The 27,612-nt window shown below is 35.6% G+C and overlaps 1 protein-coding gene and 1 pseudogene across 8 annotated transcripts in view; one reads left to right on the top strand and one right to left on the bottom strand.

The window, feature by feature from the left end:
- FERMT2 (FERM domain containing kindlin 2) overlaps nt 1–27,612 on the top strand; it is an 80,504-nt gene that overhangs the window by 31,942 nt on the left and 20,950 nt on the right. For 5 of the 8 annotated variants that reach the window (XM_025443628.2, XM_049113173.1, XM_049113175.1 and 2 more), the window contains exons 4-8: nt 17,440–17,574; nt 24,767–24,799; nt 25,127–25,352; nt 25,618–25,720; nt 27,204–27,311. In XM_025443628.2, the coding sequence (XP_025299413.1) occupies nt 17,440–17,574; nt 24,767–24,799; nt 25,127–25,352; nt 25,618–25,720; nt 27,204–27,311 (605 nt within the window). The remainder of the gene's footprint in view (nt 1–17,439; nt 17,575–24,766; nt 24,800–25,126; nt 25,353–25,617; nt 25,721–27,203; nt 27,312–27,612) is intronic. The other 3 variants (XM_049113174.1, XM_025443634.3, XM_025443631.3) reach the window with 1 other exon arrangement.
- LOC112657585 (homeobox expressed in ES cells 1-like) lies at nt 17,569–21,424 on the bottom strand (annotated as a pseudogene).

Here is a 27,612-nt window from a genome sequence, read left to right as displayed (position 1 = left end):
TATTACTAGAACATAACTCTATTATTCCATAGATTTAGAGGAGATGCAGGACATTACTATTTTGATCTAATGACTGAAATTACAGTGTTTTTTTTATGCTTGATGGAATTTTTAGGAAAAAAAATTAAAATACAGAAAAGTATAAGGAATTATATGAAACTTACCTAATTCCTGTTATTTTAGAATTAATAACTGCCATTTTGCAAAACTTTTTAAGTCACAATAATAGAGGTAAAGTTCTTGAGTCACATTCTTATATTTTGTCTTCACAAAGCAACCACTGTCATAAGTTAGTATATAACCTTCTAGTACTTTTAAAAATACATTAGTAACACACCAACATGCACATTCATTTTTCCATATCTGTTTAGATCCATAAACAATATGTTAGTGCCATTACTTTGTGGGGTTTTGTTTTCAGTTTTGTATTTGTATGTAGGAGTTTCTCAAGTGGCTATACAGTAGTCCCCTGCTATCTGTGAGGGGTATGTTCAAAGACCCCCAGTAGATTCTTGAAACCACAGATAGTAAATGTACTGTATTTTATCCTATACATATATATATATATATGTGTGTGTGATAAAGTTTAATTTATAAATCAGGTACAATAAGAGATTAACAATAATAAAATAAGTCCATTATAACAATATACTATAGTAAAAGTCTTGTGAATGTGGTCTTTCCCTCAAAATATCCTATTGTACTATACTTCTCCTTCTTGTGATAATGTGTGATGATAAAATGCCTACATGAGATGAAGTCCGGTGAAGGATATAGGCACTGTGACACAGCATTAAGCTGACCTTCTGATGATACATCAAAAGAAGGATCATCTGCTTCCAGACTACAATTAATGGAAATCGTGGATAAGGGAGGACTGCTTTACCAATTTACATTACAACCAGCAATGTATAAAAATCCATTGTCCCAAATCATCACAAACACTTGAATGTTGTCAGTTTTTAGTGTTTACTTCTAAAATGAAATACTATATTTTCTCATTCAAAGCTGATAAAGTTAAGAATGTTTCTATATCTTTATTAGCCATCTAAGGTTCTTTTTTGACTTACCCATTTATATGATTTATCTTTTTTTTTTTTTTTTGTTCATAAACTTTATTTTTTTAGAGCAGTTTTAGGTTCACAACAAAATTAAGCAGAAAGTACAGAGTTCCCATTTATTCCCTATCCTTGCACATGTACAACCTCCCCACTATCAACATCCCACACTAGAGTGGTACACTTGGTAAATCGACACCAACACATCATCTAGAGTCCGTGGCTTACATTTGGATTCGCTCTTGGTATTATACAGTCTGTAGGTTTGGGCAAATGCATAATGACATGTATCCATCATTATAGTATCATATAGAGCAGTTTCACTGCCCTAAAAATCTTCTGTGCTTTGCCTTTTCATCCCTCCTTCTTCCCTAACCCCTGGCAACCATTAATCTCTTTACTGTCTCCATAGTTTTGCCTTTTCTAGGATATCATACAGTTGGAGTCATACAGTATGTAGTTTCTTCAGATTGTTTCTTTTGCATAGTTATATGCATCTGAGTTTCCTTCATGTCTTATGGCTTGATAGCTCATTTCACTTTAGCACTGAATAATATCCCATTGTCTGGATGTACCACAGATTATTTATCCTATGTACCTACCAATACCAAGGGTATTGTAGTTTTTTCTAAGATATGCAGTATAAGTAAAGCTACTATAAATATCTGTGTGGAGGGTTTTGTATGGGTATGTTTTCAACTCCTTTGGGTAAATACTAAGGAATGTGATTGTTGGATCATATGGTAAAAATATTTAGTTGTTTAAGAAACCACCAAACGGTCTTCCAAAGTAGCTGCACCATTTTGTATTCATACTGGTAATGAATGAGAATTCTTTTTTGCTCTGAATCCTCACCAGCATTTGGTGGTGTCAGTGTTTGGTTTGTGGCCATTCTAATGTGCAGTGACATTTCATTGTTATTTTTTTTTTAAGATTTTATTTATTTATTTATTCGTGAGAGACCCAGAGAGAGAGAGAGAGGCAGAGGGAGAAGCAGGCTCGACACAGGGAGTGGGACTCTATCCCTGGACCCCAGGGTCACGCCCCGGGCCGAAGGCGGCCCTAAACCGATGCGCCACCCGGGCTGCCCCTCATTGTTATTTTAATTTGTATTTCCTTCATAACATAGGATGTGGAGCATCTTTTTGTATGTTCATTTGCCATGGGTACATCATCTTTGTCGAGGAGACTGTTAAGGTCTTTGGACCTTAACCACCCCCCCCCCCCCCCCCCCAACTAGGCTCTCATGACAATGAGATTGAGACCAGAGCTGAGATCAAGAGTTAGATGCTTAACTGGTTCAGCCATCCAGGCATCCCTTTTGACCTATTTTTTAATCAGTTTGTTTTCTTACTGTTGAATTTCAAGAGTTCTTAAGTTTTTAGTATATATTTTGGAAAATGGTACTTTATTAGATATTCCTTTAGCAAATATTTTATTCCAGTCTCTGGCTTGTTTTTTCATTCTCTGACGGTTTCTTTCAGAGAGCAGGAAATTTTAATTTTTTTTTTTAAATTTTTATTTATTTATGATAGTCACAGAGAGAGAGAGAGGCAGAGAGACAGGCAGAGGGAGAAGCAGGCTCCATGCACCGGGAGCCCGACGTGGGATTCGATCCCAGGTCTCCAGGATCGCGTCCTGGGCCAAAGGCAGGCGCCAAACCGCTGCGCCACCCAGGGATCCCGGAAATTTTAATTTTAATGAAATCTAGCTTATCAGTTATTTCTTTTATCGATCATGTCTTTTTTGTCATATCTAAAAACTCATCACTAAACTCAAGATTATCTAGATTTTGTTCCTGTGTTATCTAGAGGTTTTATAGTTTTGCATTTTACATTTTGGACTGTGATCCTTTTGAGTTAATTTTTGTGAAGAGTATAAAGTCTGGGTCTAGATTCTTTTTTTTTACATGGGGATGTCCAGTTGTTCGAGCATAATGTATCGAAAAAGTATCTTTTCTCCTATGTATTGCCTTTGCTCTCTGGTCAAAGATCAGTTGCCGGGATTTCTGGGTGGCTCAGCGGTTAAGTGCCTGCCTTCAGCCCAGGGCATGATCCTGGAGACCCAGAATCAAATCCCATGTCGGGCTCACTGCATGGAGCCTGCTTCTCCCTCTGCCTATGTCTCTGCGTCTCTCTCTCTCTCTCTCTCTCTCTCTCTCATATGAATAAATAAATAAAATCTTAAAAAAAAAAGATCAGTTGCCTATAATTATATTGATCTATTTTTGGATGCTACATTCTGTTCCATTGATCTATTTGCTAGACAGCACCCTGTCTTGATTATGATAGCTTTATATTAAGTCTCGAGGTCATGTAGCATCAGTCCTTCAACTTTGTTTTTCTCCTTCAATATGGTGTTGGCTATTCTAGGTGTATTGCCTTTCCATATAAACCTTAGAATTAGGGATCCCTGGGTGGCGCAGCGGTTTGGCGCCTGCCTTTGGTCCAGGGCGCGATCCTGGAGACCCAGGATCGAATCCCACGTCAGGCTCCCGGTGCATGGAGCCTGCTTCTCCCTCTGCCTGTGTCTCTGCCTCTCTCTCTCTCTCTCTGTGTGACTATCATAAATAAATAAAAATTAAAAAAAAAAAAAAACCTTAGAATTAGTTTGTTGGTATTCATAAAATAAAATGGTTTTATGTTTTAAGCCCTTTTTTTTTTTTCAAGTTTTAAATTCTAGTTAACAAAGTGTACTTATTAGTTTCAGGTGTAGAATTTAGTCATTTGTCACTTAAATACAACACATAGTGCTCATCACAAGTGTTTTCCTTAATACCCATTATCTATTTAACCTACCCCCCTGCCCTATGTCATAAGCTCTTTTTTAAAATAGATTTGATTTGTTCTGAGAGGGCACAAGCAGGGGTGAGAGGGAGGGACAAGGGGATTCCCCACTGAGTACGGATCCTAGTGTGGGGTTCTATCCCAGGGCCCCCAGATCATGACCTGAGCCAACATAATTTTTACTAAATAAAAAACCTGACAGCCAATCTTCTAAAAACTCACATAAGAAATAGACAACCTGAGTAAACCTGTATCTGTTAAAGAAATTGAATCAATAAATTAATAACCTTCCAAAACAGCACTAAGGCCAGACTGGTTTACTGGTGAATTCTACCAAACACTTTTTTTCTAGTTGTACTGAGATCATGGTGTACATTTAAGGTGTACAGCATAATAACTTAAGTAATACTGTAAAATGATCACCAAAGTTAACATCCATTATCTCATATAGGTACACACACACACACACACACACACACACACACACATGTGCACTCAAAATCCTTGCAATTGTAACTCTTAACAACTTTCAAATATACCATACCAGCATTAACTATAGTCTTCATGTCATACATCACATCCCTAGTACTTACTTATAACTTAAGTGTGTACCTTTGACCACTTTCATCCAGTTCCCCCCACTCCTCACCTCCTGCCTCTGGTAACCACAAATATGATCTTTCTATGAATTTACTTTTTTGGTTTTGTTTTGTTTTGTGTTCCACATATAAGCGAGATTATACAGTATCTATCTTTCTCTGACTTTATTTCATTTAGCATAATGCCTTCAAGGTCCATCAGTGTTGTCACAAATGGCAGGATTTCCTTCTTTTTATGGCTGAATAATATCTGTGTTTGTGTATCACAACTTTTTTATCCATTCATCTGTCAGTGAATACTTATGTTGCTTCCTTTTCTTAGCCATTGCAAACAATGCTAAGAACATGGAGGCGCAGATATCTCTTCATGATAGTGGTTTCATTTCCTTCAGTTATATTACCAGAAGTAGAATTGCTGGGTTATACAGTAGTTCTATTTTTAATTTTCTGAGGAACTTCCATTCTATTTTCCATTGTGGCTGGATTCCCTTTACTCCATATCCTTGCCAGTACTAATCTTTTTGACAATAGCCATTCTAACAGGTATGAAGTGACATTGCATTGTGGTTTTGGTTTGTATTTCTCTAATGATTAGTGATGTTGAACACTTTTTCATGTATCTGTCTACCATTTGTGTATCTTCTTTGGGAAAATGTCTATTCAGGTCCTTTACCCATTTTTTTTAAGATTTTATTTATTTATTCATGACAGACACACAGAGGCAGAGAAATAGGCAGAGGGAGAAGCAGGTTCCTCACAGGATCGATGCAGGACTTGATCCCTGGACCTCTGAGCCAAAGGCAGACGCTCAACCACTGAGCCACTCAGGCATCCCATTCCTTTACCCATTTTTAATTGGATGTTTTTGCTTTTGTTATTGAGTTGTATGAGATCTTTCTATAATTTAGATATTAATCACTTCTTAGTTATATGATTTGTAAATATTTATAGATCTAGTTCTGCTTTTTGTTTTTCTTCTTTTAAGATTCCACATATGAGTGAAATCATACAGTATTTGTCTTTCTCAGTCTCACCTATTTTACTTAGCATAATACCATGTAGGTCTACCCATGTTGTTGAAAATGGAAGATTTCATCCTTTTTATGGCTGCATATATTCCATTGTGTATGTGTATGTTTATATATATGCACTCCATATCTTCCCTATCCGATATTCATCTGTCACTGGACATAGGTTGCTTCCATATCTTGGCTATTGTAAATAATGCTGCAAATTAACAAGGGTGCATGTATCTTTTTGAATTAGTGTTGTCATTTTCTTTGGATAAATACCCAGTAGCAGAATTATTGGATCATGTTATAGTTTTGTTTTCTTTTTTTTTTGAGAAAACTCCATTTTTATTTCCACAGTAAGTATACCAGTGTACATTCCCACCAAAAGTGCATGAGGGTTCCTTGTTCTCCGCAGCCTTGCTAATAATAACACTTATTACTTGCCTTTTTGATTTTAGCCATTCTATCCCAAGTGTTAGGTGATACCTCATTGAGATTTTGATTTTGATTTTCCTGAAGATTAGTGGTTTGAGCATCTTTCTGTGTGTCTTTTGGCCACCTATATGTCTTTGAGAAAATGTCTATTAATCTATTTTTTAAAAGGTTTTATTTATTCATGAGAAACACAGAGAGAGAGACAGACAGAGACACAGGCAGAGGGAGAAGCAGGCTCCATGCAGGGAGCCCGATGTGGGACTCAATCCCTGGACTCCAGGACCATGCCCTGAGCTGAAGGCAGACGCTTAACCGCTGAGCCACCCAGGTGTTCCTATTAATCTATTTTTAAATTGAATTGTGTTTTTGGTGTTGAGTTGTATAAGCTCTTTATGTAGTTTAGATATTAACCCCTTATGTGATAAATCATTTGCAAATATCTTCTCCCATTCAGTAGGTTGCCTTTTTGCTTTGTTAATGGTTTCCTTTGCTGTGCAACAGCTTTTTTTTTTTTTTTTTTTTTTTTTTTAATGTGCAACAGCTTTTTATGTTGGTGTAGTCTCAGTTTAATTTTTGCTTTGTCTCCCTTGCCTCAGGAGACATACCTAGAAAAATTCTGCTGTGGTCACTCTCAGAGAATGTCTGTGTTCTCTTCTAGGATTTTTATGGTTTCAGGTCTCATGTTTAGGTCTTTAATCCATTTTGAGGTTTTTTTTGTGTGTGTGTACGGTGTTAGAAAGTAATCCATTTTCATTATTTTTATGCGATTTGCTAATATTTTGTCCAGTTTTTCCAGCACCATTTTTTAAAAAAGATTTTATTTACTTATTCACGAGAGACACAGAGAGGCAGAGACACAGGCAGAGGGGGAAGCAGGCTTCCCATGGGGAAACTCTTGATCTCAGGACCCCAGTGATCATGCTCAACCACTGAGCATCCCCTGGCACCATTTATTAAAGAGACTGTCTTTCCTGTGTGTTTTGTTTTGTTTTGTTTTGTTTTACCTCGCTTCCTTTGTCACATATTAATTCACCATATAAGCATGGGTTTATTTCTGGGCTCTGTTCTAATCCATTGATCAGTACATCTGTTTTTATGCCAGTACCATACTGTTTTATTTACTACAGCTTTGTGTAGTATATCTTGAAATTGAGAATTGTGATACCCTCAGCTTTGTTTTCTTTCTAAAGACTGCTTTGGCTATTCAGGGTCTTTTGTAGTTACATAAAAATTTTAGTAGTAATTGTCCTATTTAGTAGTAATTGTGAAAATGATGTCGGGGGCAGCCCTGGTGGCTCAGCAGTATAGCTCTGCCAGCAACCCACGGCAGGATCCTGGAGGCCCAGGATCAAGTCCCACGTCGGGCTCCCTGCATGGAGCCCGCTTCTCCCTCCCTCTGCCTGTGTCTCTGCCTCTATGTCTCTCATGAATAAATAAATAAAAATCTTAAAAAAAATGATTTTGCGGGATCCCTGGGTGGCGCAGCAGTTTGGCGCCTGCCTTTGGCCCAGGGCGCGATCCTGGAGACCCGGGATCGAATCCCATATCAGGCTCCCGATGCATGGAGCCTGCTTCTCCCTCTGCCTGTGTCTCTGCCTCTCTCTCTCTCTCTGTGACTATCATAAGTAAATAAATAAAAATTAAAAAAAAAAAACAAAAAACAAAAATGATTTTGGTATTTTGATAGAGATTACATTGAACCTGTAGATTGCTTTGGGTTGTATGGACATTTTAGCAATATTAATTCTTTTAATCCCTAAACATGGAATATCTTTCCATTTGTGTCATCTTCAGTTTCTTTATCTGTTTTATTGTACAGTCTTTCAATTCTTTCATTAAGCTTGTTCTTAGATATTTTATTCTTTTTGGTGCAATTATAAGCAGAGTTGTTTCTTAACAACTGTCCCAGTGTTTCTCTTGCTGCTACTTCATTAGTAGTATATAGAAATGCTACTGACTTCTGGGTGTTTTGTATCCTACAATTTTACTGATTACTTCTAGTAGCTATTTGGTGAAGTCATTAGGATTTTCAATGTATAGTATCATGTCATCTGCAAATAGTGACAGTTTAACTTCTTTTGTACCAGTATGGATGCCTCTTATTTCTGATTGCTGTTTCCAGTACTTTCAGTACTATGTTGATTGAAAGTAGTGTCTTTGGGACACTGGGTAGCTCAGCGGTTAAGCGTCTGCCTTTGGCTCAGGGCATGATCTTGGAGTCCTGGGATCAAGTCCCACATTGGGCTCCCTGCATGGAGCCTGCTTCTCCCTCTGTCTGTGTCTCTGCCTCTCTCTGTGTCTCTCATGAATAAATAAATAAAATCTTAAAAAATAAATAAAGTGGTGTCTTGTTCTTAAGAGGTAAAGTTGTTTTGTTTTTTGTTTTTAGCACTGAGTATATTGTTAGTTATGGGTTTTTCATAGATGGCCTTTATTATGTTGAGGTATGTTCTCTCTAAACCCACTTTACAGAGAATTTTATCCTGAATGGATGTTGAATTTTGTCAAATGCTTTTTTGGTATTGATTGAGATTATATAATCTCTATCCTTCCATTTGTTGATGTGGTGTATCATGTTAATTGATTTATGAATATTAAGCCATCCTTGCATCTCCAGAATAAATCCCACTTGATTCTGGTGAATGATCTTTTTAATGTATTGTTGAAAGTGGTTTGCTAAGATTTTGTTGAGGATTTTTCCATCTGTGTTCTTCAAGGATGTTGGCTTGTAGTTCGTTTCTTTTCTCTCTTTTCTCTTTTCTTTTCTTTTCTTTTCTTTTCTTTTCTTTTCTTTTCTTTTCTCTTTTCTTTTCTTTTCTTTTCTTTTCTTTCTTTTTTCTTTTCTCTTTCTTTTCTTTTCTTTTCTTTTCTTTTCTTTTCTTTTCTTTCTTTTCTTTTCTTTCTTTTTCCGGTTTTGGTATCTGGGTAATGCTGGTCTCATAGAATATATTTGGAACCTTTCTTTCCTCCTCTATTTTTGGAATACTTTGAGGAGAATAGGTATTAACTCTTCTTTAAATGGTAGAATTTACTCATGAATCCATCTGGTCCTGGACTTTGGTAGGTTTTTTATTCAATTTAATTATGAGTAGTCTGTTCAGATCTTCTATTTCTTTGTGATTCAGTTTTAGAAGATAGTATTTTTCTGGAAATTAGTCTATTTTTTTCTGGGTTCTATTTGTTGGCATATAATTTTTCATATGCCATTCTCTTACAGTCGTTTATATTTCTGTGGGGCCAGTTTTTACTTCAAGACTTTCTTTTCTGGTTTTATTTATTTGGGTCCTTTCTCTTTTTTTCCTTGGTAAGTCTAAGGGTTTATCAATTTTATCTCATAATTTCATTGATTTTTGTTATGTTTTGGGTGTTTTTTTTTGTCTCTATGTCATTTATTTCTGCTCTGATCTTTATTATTTTCTTCCTTCTACTCACCTTGGGGTTTATTCTTCTTTTTCTGTTTCCTTCATGTGTAAGATTAGATGGTTTATTTGACTTTCTTTTTTGTTTCTTGAGTAGGCCTTTGTAATACTATATATTCCCTCTTAAAACTTTTTTTGGGGGTGCCTGGGTGGCTCAGTTGGTTAAGCATCTGCCTTCGGCCTAGTTTATGATCTCAGAGTCCTGGATTGAGCCCTGCATCAGGCTCCCTGCTCCGAGGGGAGTCTGCTTTTCCCTCTCATTCTGCCTGCTGCTCCCCCTCCTTGTGCTCTCTTTCTCTCTCTGTCAGATAAATAAAATCTTAAACAAAAAAAGAACTGTGTTTTTTTTAAGATTTTATTTTGTTTTTCTAAGTAATCTCCGTACCAAATCTGAGGCTCAAATTTATAACCCTGAATCAAGAGTTGCATTCTCTACCAACTGAGCCAGGCACTCCTTAGAACTGTTTTCACTGTATCTTCAAATATCTCTTTGTTAATTGCTAGTTATTGTTTACAACATCCTATTTGTCTGTCATAGATGTCATCTTACTTTCTGAGAATTGTATTTAAGAAGGTTTTGTTTTGTTTTTCTGTTTCCAGCAGTATCTCTGGTTCTCCCAAGTTGTTTTCCTTTTCATTTGGTGTTTTTCATGTTAGAAGCTCAGTACATCCATTCCATTGCTACCATAGCAAATTTTATCATAAACTTAGCAGCTTAAGGGCAGCCCAGATGGCTCAGCGGTTTAGCTCTGCCTTCAGCCCAGGGCCTGATCTTGGAGAACCAGGATCGAGTCCCACATTGGGCTCCCTGCATGGAGCCTGCTTCTCCCTCTTCCTGTGTCTCTGCCTCCCTCTCTCTCTCTGTCTCATGAATAAATCAATAAAATCTTTAAAAAAACAAAATAAAATAAACTTAGCTTAAAACAATACAAATTCGTTATCTCACTGTTCCTGTAGTTTAAAAATCTGGGTACAGTGTGGCTCAGATTGGTGTTCTAGTTAGTCTTTTTTTTTTTTTTTTTTTTAATTTTTATTTATTTGTGATAGTCACAGAGAGAGAGAGAGGCAGAGACACAGGCAGAGAGAGAAGCAGGCTCCATGCACCGGGAGCCCGACGTGGGATTCGATCCCGGGTCTCCAGGATCGCGCCCTGGGCCAAAGGCAGGCGCCAAACCGCTGCGCCACCCAGGGATCCCTCTAGTTAGTCTTATAGAGCTGAAAGTAAGGTGTCAGCAAAACCGTGTTCCTCCTGAAGGGTCTGAGAAAGAATTATTCACCGTAGAATTTGGTTCCATGTGGCTGTGGGGCCAGAGTTTCTCCTACCTTGTCTGCCAGAGACCTCTGGCATTCTCAGTTTGTAGAAGCCTCCCAAATTCCTTGACATATGACTTCTTTCCTCCGTCTTCAAAAACAGCAATAGCAAGTCCAGTTTTTATTACTCCCTTCACATCTATCTGACCTCTCCTTCTGTCTCATCTTTCTTGTGCTTACCTCTTCTGCCTTCCTCTTCTGTTTGGCAGACCTCATATGATTACATTGGACCCATGGAGAAATCCAGGATAATCTCCCTTAAATCAGTTGATTAGTAGCCTTAATTCCATTTGCAAAGTCTCTTCACAGCAGTCCTAAATTAGTGTATGATTGTATAATCGGGGACAGAAATTTAAAGGAGTTAACCTCTAGAACTGTGAAACCTACCACAGAGCCCTTTCTCAGATGTCTCTCAATCATTGTCCATTCATACATTTAATAATAGAGCACTACAAATATCAATAGGAAGTTCTGCATGGAATGAGGTTTAGCTTGTCACCCCTCTCTGGGGTATTTAGACACCCCTCTCTGGGGTATTTAGACACTGAGCAAGCTTTATCAAATGTCAGTATCTAAAAGATTGTTCCGTAGGGCTTAGATTCTCCTCTAAGAGATCCTAAAAGGCATGTATCTAAGGGGTAGGTTTAATCCAATATGGGACAGGATTTGGATTTTTGTCTGTTTTTAGTGCTTGGTCATGCTTGATATTTGGCACTATGAGTCATTGTGTTTCCTATTGGTATTTCCTTTTGCAAACATCTTGATTTTATTTTTCTCCTTTTGTTAAGTCATTTACTACTCTCCCACTCTGGCTTTTGTCTCCCAGAATTTTTCTTTTCTTTTCTTTTCTTTTTTTTAAGGTTTTATTTATCTATATGACAAAGCACAAGTAGGCAGAATGGAAGACAAGGGGAGAGGGAAAAGCATGCTCCCCTCTGAACAGGGAGCCCAATCCCAGGACTGTGGGATCATGACCTGAGCCGAAGGGAGACACTTAAACCAACTGAGGCACCTAGATGCCCCTGACTTTTTTTTATGTGATGTTTTTTACTATTCTTTTTGTCCTTATAAGTGCATGTTTTATTTATTAATTTATTTAGTATGATTTTAGAGAGGATTGAAAATAAATGCACAAGCTCAATATACATTTTTTTGAGATTTTCAGATTCCTTTAATTTTAAAAAATATTTTATTTAAATTCCATTTGACAGCATATGGTATAACACCCAGTGCTCATCCCATCAAGGGCCTTAGTATCTGTCACCCAGTTACCCCATTCCCCCATCCTCCCCCCTTGTGCAACCCTCTGTTTGTTTTCCAGAGTTAGGAGTCTCTCATGGTCAATATACATGTTTAATGAGAAATTCTCACGACAAAATTTATTTTTAGCGGCACCTGGGTGGCTCAGTCAGTTAAGCATCTGCCTTTGGCTTAGGTCTTAATCCCAGAGTCTTAGGATCAAGCCCCACGTTGGGCTCCTTGCTCAACAAGGAGCCTGCTTCTCCCTCTTCCTCTGCTGTTCCCCCTGCTTGTGCTCTCTGGCACGCACTCTCTGTGTAAAAAATAAAAATAAAATCTTTAACAAAATATTTTTAAACTAAAATCTGATTATCCTTCAATCAGAGAAAGACCATTATCATACGATCTCACTCATGTGGAATTTAAGAAACAAAACAGAGGATCAGAAGAGAAAAGAGGAAAAAATAAAACAAGATAAAATCAGAGAGGGAGGCAAACCATTAGAGACTCTTAATCATAGGAAACAAATTTAGGGTTGCTAGAGGGGAGGGGGTGAGGGGATGAGGTAACTGGGTAATGGATATTAAGGAGGGCATGTGATGTCATGAGCACTGGGTGTTATATGAGACTGGTGAATCACTGACTCCAACTTCTGCAACTTAATAAATCATATATTAATTAATTGAATTTAAATTAAAAAACAAGATAAAATCTGATTATCTTACCTGAAAACCCTTCTGTGCTTCTCTGTTCCCCATTTCTTCACTCCCCATAGTTTGATACATATATATATATATAGCATTTATGTAGTCCATCTTCCACTAGATTTGTCTTCTACTTGATAACATACTGATTTTGAACATTACATTTCATTGCTATGTAGTATATCTTTGTGTTATAAAGAAGTCCTGGATCATTACTTTGTGTAGTGACTCATAATACTAGTTTATATTATTGAAGTATAAAATTGAGCATGAATGAAGGCACGGTATTTTGGTATACCCATTTTAAAATAGTCCTCCAGGTGTATTTTCGTTAAATATAAACTTAGTTTAAATTACTTATTTTCTTCACCAGACCTACTTTTACATGCGATTCACATTTCTAAATTCACTAGTTTAATTCTTTCTTGAAACAAAACACAGTCAGTGAATCAGTCCTAAATTCCGGTATGAATGAAATAATTAGTGTCTTATGTGGAAGTGTAGATTTACTTTACCTTTTTGTTATAATGAAAACCTATTCAGACTTCATGTATAGAGAGTGGCTACCTTGTTCCAATGTAGATGTGCCTATCATTTGAGAAATAAGATGTCATTCTTCCTCCACTTACCCCTTCATTAAGCTACTGGTTGTCAAGAAGTTGGAATCAAAATTACCTATGGAGCTTTTTTTTTTTTGAGATATAATTGACATATTAGTTTCAAATATATGAAATAATGATTTGATACTTGTATACATTGTGAAATGATCCCCACAGTAAATCTACTTAATGTCGTCCATCACTAGAGCTTTTATAAAACAAGCTGTTAGAAGCCCTAAGTCACTCAGAGTATATGGGGGTATGACTGAAACATATATTTTTAGTATTATTTTTAACTTCACAAGTAATTCTCATGGACACATATGGTTAAGAACTTTTTTACATTCTTATGACTGACCCAAAAGCTAGTTACACTTAACAGTATTCATCCTTCTAATAATATTAATAGCTGGACAGGAAATGACCTAGGAACGAAAATCTCAAAGGATGAATCATGTGGTATAGTGATTCTCAAGCAGAAGGGACATGCCAGAATCATTTGGGATGCCTTTTCAGATGAAACATGCTTGCTTTCCCCTCTCCCACTAAACCTGACTGTGGTGAACTGTGGTAAAAGCATGTCCATATCTCAGGCATGACTCATTATATGTCCCTTTATACTTTTTTTAGATTTTTTCACATGAATTACTTTGAGGAGATGAATGGGATGGACAGATAGGTTACTACCACCACTTGATACTGAAGTTGTGATTATTCAAAAGCTTGGGATTGTATAATGCCTTTCTTATCTCCTAACATGGTAGTGATGGCATTTAAAGCCGAGGGTACACTGAGAATTGAAAGTGAAACTCATCAGTGATTAAGTCTCTTAGAATGTTAAATCTTATTTTAAAAGTACTCTAGGAGGGCAGCCCAGGTGGCTCAGCGGTTTAGCGCCTCCTTTAGCCCGGGGCGTGATCCTGGAGACCCGGGATTGAGTCCCATGTAGGGCTCCCTGCGTGGAGCCTGTGTCTCCCTCTGCCTGTGTCTTGGCCTGCCTCTCTCTCTCTCTCTCTCTCTCTGTGTCTCTCATAAATAAAAACATTTTAAAGAAATTAAAATTAAAAGTACTCTAGGAAATGATTCAATTCTATTAATTAAATAAATATGGCTCAAAAGATATACTTGATACTTGAAACATCTCCTGAGTTTGTGAATCTACATAAAGCAATTAATGCTAATGCATTAAATCTCAAAAATTACATTTGAGGTAAATTAACCTCTTTTTACCTGGAATATACAAGAATGAAGAGAATCGGGCACCTGGGTGCCTCATTCAGTTAAGCCTCTGCCTTTGGCTCAGGTCACAATCCCAGGACCCTGGGATTAAGCTCCACATCAGGTCCCCCCTGAACAGAGAGACTTCTTCCTCTCCCTCCCTCTGCCTGCTGCTCCCCCTGCTTGTGATCTCTCTGTCAAATAAATAAATAAATAAATAAAACTTAAAAAAAAAAAAAAGAATGAAGAGAATCTTGGATTTTTAATTAGGTAACCTTAGCTATAAAGAATATGCTATACTATTTTTAACTTTAAAAAGAAATCAAGGGTTGGCTCAGTTGGTTAAGTAGATTACTCTTGATTTTGGCTTAGGTCAGGATTTCAGGGTCCTGGGATTGAGCCCCATGTGAGGCTCAGCCCTCCTTATAGATTCTGTTTGGGATTCTCTCCCCATCTCCCTCTGCCTCCCCCCACCCCCACTCGTTTTTTTCTCTCTCTAAAATAAATGAATCTTTTAAAAATTATTTTTTGAAAAAGGAAATCAAATATGCCTGGAAGCTTTTATAAAGAAAGGGACAGAATTTAAGGAGCAGGCATTTAATTCTAACATGGTTCTGCTGCTTAGTACTTAAAATGTACTTACCTAAAATTTATTAATAATTAAAGGACAGTAATGTTCACCTGTTCTCTGGTAACCTGTTTGTTCAGGACAGTTTTTCTGGTAATTCTGTTTTTATATTTCAGAAAAACATTGCCCAGAAAATAGGTGAAATAATGAGACAAAACAAAAACCTGACCTGTACCTGAGTGTTCCTAATAGTAAAATTCAAATAACCAACAGAGAAACAGAAAAAGCCATATAGTTATTAAAAGGTTTTTTGAACTTATTTTTAAAACCTGGGAGAGAGAGAGGGAGGGAGAGAGCATAAGCAGGGGGAGGGGCAGACACTTAACCGCCTGAGCTACCCAGGTGCTCCTATAATAGTAGTTTTTAAAATAGAAATCCAGTGTGATTTGCTACTATACAATTTACATGAAAATTAACTCTGACTTGAAGAAACCTAAGAGGAAAAAAAATGAAGAAACCTAATAGAAAAATTAGTGAAGGAAATATAAATGGCTAAAAACTCTTGATGTACAACATCACTAGTAAATAAGGAAATGTAAATTAAAACAAGGAAATATACTATTTTTCAAATAAGCTAAGCTTTAAAAAACATGTCCATCTTGCTCCACTTTTGCCTTAAAATTATTATAAACTTTTGATCTGGTAATTCCACTCCAATGAATTCTTGAAGAAATAAAATGTGGAGAGATATGTACACAGATATATGTTTGTAAAATCATTATTTATAATGGGCTCAGTATTAGAAGAATGGTTGAATTATGCTACATTTACGCAGTGCAATTTTATACATCTGTTAACGTAATCTCTTACTTACATAGCCATATTCCATTTTTCAAGAATGTGTTTTAAATGACTCAATTATTTATACTTTCATAATTTCCAAATTTCTACCATAATTGCAATTTTTTAATTAGAAAAAAATTAATACTTAGCGCTTAATGAAGTACTTGTTATGCCAGACCTTGTTCAAGGAACGTTACCCATATTAATCATTTAATTTTCACAACAACCTCCTGAAGTACTAATATTCTCATTTAACAGATGAAAAAACTCAGATATAGATTTTATATATTTACTTGAGAGAAAGAGAGAGATCATGAGCAGGGCGGAAGGGCAGAGGGAGAAGGAGACCTCATATTGAGCAAGGAGCCTGATGCGGGATTCAGTCACAGGACTCTGGGATCATGATCTGAACCAAAGACAGACACTTCATTGACTGAGCCACCCAGGTACCCTTGGGTTATTTCTAGTTTTGGCTTTTTTTTTTTAAAGATTATTTATTCATGAGAGACACAGAGAGAGGGAGAGGCAGAGACACAGGCAGAGGGAGAAGCAGGCTCCATGCAGGAAGCCCGATGTGGGACTTGATCCCAGGTCTCCAGGATCACGCCCTGGGCTGAAGGCGGCGCTAAACCACTGAGCCAGGCTGCCCTGTTTTGGCTTTTATGAGTAAATCTATTACATAATGTGCTTTTATTTTCTTGAGTAAGTAAGTAGAAGTGATATGGCTGAGTTGTATATGTTTAACTTTATAAGAAACTGTGAAACTTTAAAAAATTTGTCTCATTTCCCATTCCCACTGGCTGGGTATGAAAGTTCCAGTTCCTCTACATCCTCACCAACACTGGCTATTATCAATCTTATTAATGTTGGCTACTCTGACAGGTACCTAATGCTTTCTCATAGTTTTAACTTGCATTTATTTCCCTGATCAATATTGTTGAGTATTTTTTTTAAGATTATATTTATTTTAGAGCACGAGCAGAAAGAGAGGGAAGAGAGAATCCCAAGCAGACTCTGTGTAGAGCCCCACATGGGGCTCAATCCCAAGACCCCGAGATCATGACCTGAGCCAAAATCAAGAGTCAGACACTTAACAGACTGAGCCACCCAAGTGCCCCCAATAAAACACAACAGGTTTTTGTATATTAATTTATTTTATCCTACAACTTCATTGAATTTTATTAACTGATTAGTTCTAACAGTTTTTATTGGAGTAGTTAAGGTTTTCTATATATAGTATTGTGTCATCTGTAAATAGCAGTTTTACTTCTTCCTTTCCAATTGGTATGTTTTTATTTTTTTCTTGCCTAGTTGCTGTGGCTAGGATATAAATCTTAATTTTTTATGGTTTTAGAAAAACAAATACATATATAAGAATTCTAGTATATTTTCTCAGTACCCCCAGCAGATGGTTATTTCTCTACTTTACGGTTACTACACTTACTACAAAGCTATGAATTGAACGCTTTGGTAGATTATTTTTAGAAGTACCATACTTCAGTCTTTTGAGTAACATTAATATTTGGCAAAACATAAACATACACAGAAGGAAATTATTAATTCTTATATTGGATGGATTTGCCAGGTGTAAAGTGTTTAAATTTTCCATTACACTACTAAAATAATCTTTCTTCTTTATTTTAATAGATATCAGACACCCTGAAGAACTTTCTCTCTTGAAAAAACCCAGAGATCCAACAAAGAAAAAAAAGAAAAAGCTAGATGACCAGTCTGAAGATGAGGCACTTGAATTAGAGGGGCCTCTTATTACTCCTGGATCAGGTGAGACTTTGTTAGACTAACTAAAGGATACTGTGAGAACCATGCATATATCCATATGATTGTGTTTTTTTGACAAATGATTTACATAGGTTTAAGAGAGTGATCATTTTTTAAAAACTTTCCGTCAGCATTTTTCCCCTGCAATCATGAAATCACCACCAGGCACTGTCGTGTGCAAATCATCATGTCAAGTGTCTGTTAATAGCTGCATCAATAAAAAGGAAGGCTGGTTCTCTGCTCAAGAATAATTAAAAGGGGGGCAATAACTTTGTATTGCAAAAAATTGGACAGTGTTTTATATTTAGTTCTTTTTTCTGTATTCTGTGAAAACCACAATTACTTATTTAAGACATTATTACTACTCTGGGTTATTTAAAACCTCTATGCTTTGCATGTGTTGGTCCCTTTGGCTTTCCACCTTTTTCCTTTAAGACTTTGCCCCTTTAAGAAGCTTCCTTAGATTTCCTTCTATTACTTTCCCAACCTGAATTAAGTATCCTTCTCTTCTAAGACCAGACTTTTCTGTGTTTAGTATCATACTGCATGTTCTCACCTAATAAATTGTGAGCTCTCGGCATGATAGAACTTTCACATTTTTGTTATCAGAACCCAACTCAGCATATGGCATCCAGGAGGAGCATAGGCAGTGTCTTTTGGGTAGCTAGATGACTAATTAAAGTACATGGTTCTTTAGTCCTGGGCATATACAGGGACTGGACATCCTTATTCATAAGTTTTTAGGCTAATTGAAAAACAGTTACTGTACTTAAGAAGGTAATATATAAGTGCTAAATGAAAATACAGAAAGTAGGATTGCAGGAATTTGGAAGACAAAACAATTCCAAACAGGGTATATTTACTTTATAGGTTGAGGAACTGAGTTTGTGAATTAAGCTTTTAAAAAGTTGCAGTGGCTAGGACTCTGATGGTAAGAAAAGGCAATCCAGACAGACTGATCTTGACAGTGAACATTTTGGTCAAAGAATAGTTACAAGATGTTAATAAACCGGTTGAGCCAACTGACTGGGGGGGAGACCTCAAGGAACTTCAGGATTACACGGAGGATAAAGGAGAATAAAACAATGTGCCTTTAATTAGAGTAGGGTTAATTTAAAAATTCAATTAATACATGAAGATTTATGTTACTGAAGGCATCTGATAGGGGACACCATCCCTTTTTCACTTAGTTTATAGTGTAAATGGGACTAAGTAACTGCAGGGTGGGTTTTTGTTTTTTGAGGTGTTATATACAGTAAAGTGGACAAATTTTAAATTATAGTTGAATATTTACAGATGTATACTCCATCTAGTTTGTATGCTTCCATGACTTGTCAGCACCTTAAGTCAATATTTGAACCAAATATTGAAAAACATGATCAGATGCATACTGTTTCCCTAAATACAGGTCCAGGTATCTCAGTATGTGATACCTTCATGATTTCAGATGCCTTGCTTCGCAAATGTAAATGTTCCTTTACTGCAGGTGTGGTGAGGATTAAATATATACTCTTCAGGCTTGGTTTCCGTTAGTTCCTCCTTTTTGAATTGTGAGCATCTCAGTGTGAGCATGGCCAGTTATACTCAGTAAGTGATAACTGTTATTTAATGTATACTTTATCTTTCATTTTTCCCTGTGATTTTGGTGGTATTAAAAGCAAAGAACCTTACAAGAAGTATGAAATTTATGGGGTGCCTGGGTGGCTCAGTCGGTTAAGTGTCTGCCTTTAGCTGGGTTCATGATTTCAGAGTCTTGGGACTGAGCCCCAAGTCAGGCTCTGTGCTCGGCAGAGAGTCTGCTTCTCCCTCTCCATCAGCCCTTCCCCATGTGCCCACATTCTCTTTCTATCAAATAAAGAAGTAAAATCTCTAAAAAAAAAAAAAAAAAAAAAAAAAAAAAAAGTAATTTGCCCAAGGTTTATAATAGAGGGCAGAGCTAGAATTCAAATCCAGGTCTATCTGGCTCACACTCCTGTTACTAACCATTACATAATATCATTTCTCCAGTTATATTTAAAGTAAATACTGTGTGAATAGTAGTTGGAACATTTGATAAAATATTAGCATATAAATTATACTTTAACAAAGTTTAATTTTTTTTTAAAATGTAATCTTTCAAGAACCATCATGAATGAATTGATTCTCAGACTTTTTTTTTTTTTTTGATTCTCAGACTTTAGTCAAATTCTTACATAGAATATGACATATTCTAGGAGTTCTTAAATACCTTGCTTTCACAACTGTGCTCAGGTGGTATGCCCTTGAGTGCTTCACCACTTTACTGAGGAAAATACCAAATCTCTAATTACCTATGAGGGAGGGAAATGAGCCTGATCAGCTGGGGAAAGAGTTTTTCCAAGAAACAATTAACTTTGTAGTATAGTACTGACTTAAGAATTACTAATTTCAGGATTTACTATATAAGTAGAATTAGAAAATTATCTCATTAGAAATTTTTCTTAAAAATCTTAAAGGCAGTTTAGACAAAGAAAAATTCTGGGTTCTAAGATAATACAGAAAGTAATGAATACTTTGCTTGTTTGGCATTGTCAGGAAAATCATTTATGCAAGACGCCATTTTTCCTATTTGGAGTTTGCCATTTTTAAGCAGCAAAAACATTTAAAAAAAATTTTTAAGCAAACTAAATTATTAAATTTGCTCACTTTAAAACAGCTGGCTTTTTTTCTGAAAATATTCATTAAAATACGTGGCAAAGGCCTTTAACTAAAAGTGCCCAAATATAATAGGGACCATGTTATAATATTGACAATATATTTTTAGAAAAAAAATAACAGGTTATATACGTAAAAGAAAACATATTTTTAACACTTGATATTGCTTCTTCATATTCTGTAATTGTAAGATTTCATGTGTTTAGTTTTCTGTCTATTCCAGGAGATTTGTATTGAAATTTGTTTTCACCATTGAAAACAGCGATTCTCTATGGGATTTTTTCAGCTGTGCATGCTGATTTTGGAAACAGATTTGGATTCTGTCTTGTTCTAGATTCAGTTTTGAGCGAAGTCTTCTCCAGTATTAATACCAGCATTACTCATAGCATTTACTGTAAAGACATTTTCCAACACTTCAGTCTGGTTTTGACTAAAAGCAGTTCTTGGTCTTCGGCCTCTATACAACTCAGCCCTCTTTTCAGAAAGACAGTCTTTCTGAGGCTGAGTAATTTTCATATTTCAAATATCTTTTTCTGGTACTGGGTGATGCATAGTACAAGGGAATGAGATCCCATTGGGAAGGCTCAGGATATGTAGACATAGGTTAACATCTTTTGCTGAGGAACTACAGGTGTCTGTCTGTCTAGGGCCTGTTTCATTGATGGAACACAGGCTTTCTTCTGGTCTTGTCCTAAAATGCTCTCAATTGAAAAGGAGCAGGGTGAGGATTTGCTTTCCCCAAGCCATGCACCTTCCCGGAGGCTGGGAGACATCTTTGCATGGGCTGCACAGGGTAGCTCTGGCCTCTCCTTGCCTCTTGACTGACTCCGCCCCACGTTTACAGTTGGGATCTTCCTGTAGTTCATTCCAGGCTCCCTGAAAACATTTTTGTAAACTGTTCTTTAATTATAAAAGTATGCTCACAGTAAAAATTCAAATATTACAGAATTATGCATTCATTTTTGTCTTTCATGAAAGCGTGGTTTTGGGGCTCCTGGGTGGCTTAGTGGGTTAAGCGTCCAACTCTTGATCTCAGCTCAGGTCTTACTCTCAGGGTTGTGAGTTCAAGCCCCATATTGGGTTCCATCCCTACTTAAAAAAATCAATAAATAAAAATAAATTTAAAAATTAATGGGCAGCCTGGGTGGCTCAGTGGTTTAGCGCTACTCTCGGCCCATGGCGTGATCCTGGAGGCCCGGCCAGGATCGAGTCCCACGTCGAGCTCCCTGCATGGAGCCAGCTTCTCCCTCTGCTTGTGTCTCTGCCTCTCTCTCTCTCTCTCTCTCATGAATAAATAAATAAAATCTTAAAAAAAATTTTTTTTTAATTTTTGAAAAAAAAAGGACTGTTATACATTTGTAATTTATGTTTTTGCACTTGGAATAACATTAATGGATCTTATAATCCTTTAATTATAGAAGTCCTACATTCATACAGTCTGATTATAAAAAATTCCAATAGTATAGAAAACCTACTAAACTGAATGTGAATATTCCACTTCAACTTACTCCCTTGCTGCTGTGAAACTCTGTTGTAAACAGTTGGAGTACAACTTGCGAGTACCTTTTCTATATGTTTATATTTGTGTCTAATTATGTTTTTTATGACATGAATGAGAGTTTAGTAAATACTGTATATTCTGCAATTTGAGTTTTTCCGTTGAACAGTAGATTTTGGTGATCTTTCTGTGTTGGAATAAAAGGTCTCCCTAGTTCAATATAAATAGTGTCAAAATTTCCGTTTAGGAAATGTATATTTAACTGTTTTCCTACCTAGATAGTATTTAATTATTCTATCAAATATACTCCAGAAAGTCTCCCAGAAGTTCAAATATACACCATAAAAGTGTAAAAGTGATAGTTTTACACTCCCATCAACAGTACATGAAAATGCCCCTTTTCCTACCTTCTGACTGATAATACATGTTGTAAATCACTACTGATTTTTGCCAGTATGTCAATAAAAATATCTCAGAATTACATTTTTAGTTGCCCTGATAAACACTAGTATGAATAATAGTTGAGTAATATATATTATAGTTTTTAATTTTGTGATCTTTTTACTGTACTAAAGTTTTACATTTTTTATGTAGTCAGATTTGTAATTTGCTTTATAGTTTTGGGCTTTCACCCTTGGTTAAGAAAATCACAACTATTACAAAAATTCTTCTATATTTCCTTTTTATATACTTTTATATAATTATTTCATATTTATGTGTTTTAATTCATCTGTAATGTCAACATTTGTTATTTTCAATTCACCTGCAGTTTGTTTCCTAAGTATGGTAGGAGATTGATATTTTGATGGAAATTTTCTAAAATGTATTAAATACTTTCACACTCTGTTTTAAAAAAGAATAAGAATGTAATTAGTAACCATAGTAACCAAGTTATGAGGCAGATTCTAAAGTTACATGGGGTTTTTAAGATTTGTAGTAGGTGGCCCAAGACTGTAGTGCTTTGTTGAACTCACTCTCCCCTCCTCGCAGTTTGGGTTATCCTTCCATATAGTTGAGCAAGCTCCTATTTGTTGTTAACTAAGTATCTTAGTTCATCTTATCCTTAATAACTTTCTACTTCAAATATGTTTTAAATTGAGCGATCAGAAACACAAGGCAGTTGGGATTGTCACTGAACTGAGACTTAGAAGGAATATAAAATGCATTAACCCTCTGTCCCAGCATTGAATTGGGAAATAAGTACAAACATACCTGTTGGAAGGCACATTTGCAGTAGCAATGGTGTAGCTGACAAAATTCTAAACAAATCACACCAATTGGAAATGGCTTAAATAAGTTATGGTACCCAGGAGGTGGTGTGTATCGCTTCAATCAGACTGGCTGATTTATAGCTTGGCTCTGAAACTTAATAGCTTTTGACATTGGACAACTTATTTAACCTCTCTGTGCCTCAGTTTGCTCCTCTAAAATGCGAATAATAGGATTGTTGGAAAAACTAACTGAATTATTATCGTGGAGTGCCTAACAGGGTAAGAATAAGAGCAGTGAGGTGATCACATGTGAAGTGTAGAATATACAAAGTCGAGGAAATTGAGAAGGCAGAGAATTGATGGGGTGGCTGATTCTATTAAATATTGTATAATTTAGGGGAATATATTTTGTTTTAGAATCTTTATAAAATTGTCAATTCTACCTTTAATTCTGAATAGTCCATCAAATTAGGAATGAATTTTCAGTATTCTGACATTCCTAGTAAAAGATTTATTTGCTATATCTTTGAAATATACAATGAGAAGATTTTGCCTGGAAGATAGTGTTTTTCTATTCCTTATTTATATATATACTCACTATAGCAAGATTATTTTTTGCCCACTTAAGCTGGAGTAATGTTTTCAGCCCTTTTAATTAGTATGGGCTGCCCAAGTAACCCTTTCACAAAATGCCTTTGTAGTTTTAAAGTTCAAGCGTTTAAGGATATCACTGACTATCGCAATGTTCTTTAAAGCTAATAAAGAATTGACAGCTTTCTTTGTTGCTTATTTAACAATGTTTAGGTACTGCAAATTGCTTTACTGACTAATAACATTGGGAGAACACATAGGGACATCAAATGAGATACCATGTGGCTAGAAAGATTTTTTTTTTTTTACTTTGTGTGCTCTTCCTAGACTAGGTCATGACAACTATAAAAATCTCTAGCATGACTACCTCTGTTTCATAGGGAATTGTTTCTGTCATTGCATGGAGTAATTGTTTTTATCATTGCATGGAGGGGTTGTTAGAGTGGAAGGGAAATTCCTAAGCATATTCCTAAATTAGATAAGGGAAAACAGTCATTCTCTTTGCATCCTCCATTTACACATTTTCTTTTTAAAAATTATGACTGAAAACAAACATAAAAGGGTTAGGACTTCGAGGGAAGGTTCTTTTACTTAACATTATTCTGAACTTTGAAGTCTTAATTTAATCCAGTCTCCTTAATTTTTGTAATTTAAAATGATGGAGGATATATTGTCAGTTGACTAAGTCAACAAGTTTTAATTAATGTAGCCTCTACTACATGTATGTCCCTGTTGAACACTGAGGAATTGGAAGATAAAATACCCCTGCCTTTGGGGCTTAATTATAAAATGTATCTTTGTTTGCAAAACTTTATCTTCCTGTTTGCTTTACTAGTTTATTTGTAAAGCTGTTGGAACCAGTTCAGCTATTAACTGAGAAAATGTTAACATAAAATTGTTCTTAGTTTATGTGCATTTATTCAGTTACATCAAGCTGTCTTAAAACAGGGTGTGGATTTCAAAGAGTGATAAACGTGGATATGTTTGTCACTGGATGCTTGACTAGAGCACTTCATTTTTTTGAATTGGACAAAAAAACTTATGTTACAGTTTTTAAGATTCTTTACTCTTAAATTCATCTAAAATATTTACTTCGGTTTATAATTCACATTAGGAAAATCTGTTTTTCTTTTTTCCATTTCCTTTTCCTTTTCATTTCGTTTCTGTCTTCTGTTGTTACCTTTCCTTTACCTTCTGAATTCCTGTCTTTCCTTTCCTATAGGCACCGATGTTCTTTACATTGGCCCTCTGAAAGGTGAGCCTTGCCACAATTAAAAACTTGATCTGTCTGCTTCAGCTATATTCTTAACATTTAGCTTCTAATTCCCTTGAACTGTTTTCCCCAGAATTTCTGCCAATGTAATTATATTCTTTTGACCTTGTTATTTATTATATGTTCTAATGTTGTACAAGTAGAATTAAAGTTAATTTTACATGTTTTCAAGACAGGTAAAATAATGTACTAAGCTCTTCCATAATGAAACTTTTGTTTCACAATTTGCGTTATATAGCATGTATTATTAAAAACTAAAATTCTGTACTTCATTCATACTTATTACCTATTTTTCATGTTATTTATTAGGAAGTATATATTCAAGCCCAGGACTTTACAGTAAAACAATGACCCCCACTTACGATGCTCATGATGGAAGCCCCTTGTCACCAACTTCTGCTTGGTTTGGTGACAGTGCTTTGTCAGAAGGCAACCCTGGTATACTTGCTGTCAGTCAGCCAATCACATCACCAGAAATTCTGGCGAAAATGTTCAAGCCTCAGGCTCTTCTTGACAAAGCAAAAATCAACCAAGGGTAAGTTTTAAAATACAGAAACATTGAGGGACGCCTGGGTGTGGTTCAATCGGTTAAGCTCTGACTCATTATTTCAGCTTGGGTCATGATCTTTTGGGTCATGGGATTGAGCCCCACATCAGGCTTGTATACACGCTGTCTCTCAAATAAATTTTTTAAAAATTAATGAATTAAAGACACACTGAAGAATTTCTTTCTCCAACTAGAGGTAGAAATATTTTATTAATCTTGTCTTGCATTCCACTGCTCTTGTTAATTTGTCCAGGTGGCTTGATTCCTCAAGATCTCTTATGGAACAAGATGTGAAGGAAAATGAGGCCTTGCTTCTCCGATTCAAGTATTACAGCTTTTTTGATTTGAATCCAAAGGTACCGAGGGTTTAGAGGGATCTCTTTTTTTTTTGGTTCATTTGGATGTTTGTTTTTTAGAATTGATGGGGTAAGTAATCATTTGTATATAGAACATCTGAATAATATTACAAACCCAAGCTTCAGACAAAGGCATCTGTATTTGAAATAAGTATTGTGTTCCTAGGTTGGGAACATAATTAAACTTTTTCTTTTTTGTTAAAATAATTGAATTTTTGGTTGATTTGTATTTTAAATGCACTAGCTTGGTACTATAGAATTGATAAAGTTAGTTTTAGGGATTTTTTTTTTTAAGTCTCTCTTTAAGCTGTGATTTTAGTAAAATAAGAGTTTCTGGAAAAAAAAGTGTTTCTGAAATAGTACCTTTTCAATGACTTTCAAATTTCTAATTATAAATCACAAGATGTTGCTTCAAAGAAAAACTAAGTCTACATTTCTTCCTTCTTAGTTAGGCAAACATTGTTATATATTTTTACTATCAAATGACTGCATCATCTGTCCTACGGAAATACTTTGCTTTTCTGAGAAGAGTAAATTTGATAAGAAATCTTGGAGTATTTTTCCCTAGAAAACATATGGCATGGTGTTTTGGATCTTTTGCTTCCTTATTATCGTTCTTAGGTGAAAACCTCTCTTGGCTACTTCTCATCCTTTTCATGTCTAGATTATAGTATAGATTTTAATGTATATGCTTACCATTTTTTATTATGTGCTTAAGTAATTCTTTAACGGTAAAATGTATAATTTGGAACTACAAAAAACAGTCTTAGTCCCCTCAGGCCATATCATGTCTCATTTCAGTAAAACCAAAACTGTTTTGGGAACGTAAGTTATATTTGCTAGGGAAGGGGATGCCATATGTTTTGTTACCACTCTAAAATAGTATTGCTAGTACATTACTATTAATTTTTATTAACATAACTAAATGGATAATTCAGTAACATATAAGTAAATCTTTACCACAAGTATATATATGTACTCTGTATTTCAGATTCTTAATATAATTACTAAGGACCTAGTACTTTGTCTAAGTATGCTTTTCCATAGTGAGCAGGGTGTTCCCTGAAGTAACTTACTCCCTGACTGTAACATTTTAGTGTGGCAGGTTGCAATAACAAGTGAAAATCAGTCACTTGTACCTTACTTTAAATGTCTCTCAAGTTAGATTCATTTTGTTAAGAGCTCTGTAATATCTAATTATTATTTCCCTGTAAAATAACATACAGAATCTTATTTCTAATACTGAGTAATAATATTTTGGCATATTTTTAATGTCATTTTTAATGGAAAATTAGATGTGGGAATATATAGATATACCTAACCCGATAGGTATCCTTGTTATTGAGCATTTGATACTGTATAAAAATCCCAGAAAAAAAGTATATTAAAACTTTTTGTTAAGCTTTGAAAGTGAATATTCACTTTTCAAACATTTTTATGTTAAGGGTGATGTAGTAAAAAGATTGTGTCTCTTTTGCTGCAGTATGATGCAATCAGAATCAATCAGCTTTATGAGCAGGCCAAATGGGCTATTCTCCTAGAAGAAATTGAATGCACAGAAGAAGAAATGATGATGTTTGCAGCCTTACAGGTAGTGGAGAGTATTGGTAAATGGGACTTTCAAGGGAAAGAGTAGGGGATTATTTTTAAATAAAGTAGCATTGTAATTCCAGTAGTATTTTGATAGTGTTTACTTTTTGCTGTGTGGAAACTGAATACACTTAAAGACAAATCCATGAATTTAATTTTTTTGTCATCTCATCTAAGAGTTTGGTGGTGGTGTACTGTTAGTGGTATACTTAACAGCTATTTTTCTGTATCCTATAGGAGAAATACATTGTCCTACCTCTAGATATATAGTAGCTTAACACTACCCCATTTTCCCTTAGAAA

Source organism: Canis lupus, chromosome 8, assembly GCF_003254725.2.
Source record: "Canis lupus dingo isolate Sandy chromosome 8, ASM325472v2, whole genome shotgun sequence".
NCBI lineage: Eukaryota > Metazoa > Chordata > Mammalia > Carnivora > Canidae > Canis > Canis lupus.
The sequence above is the reverse complement of the archived record's forward strand: the minus strand, read 5'-3'. Positions and strand labels throughout refer to the sequence as shown.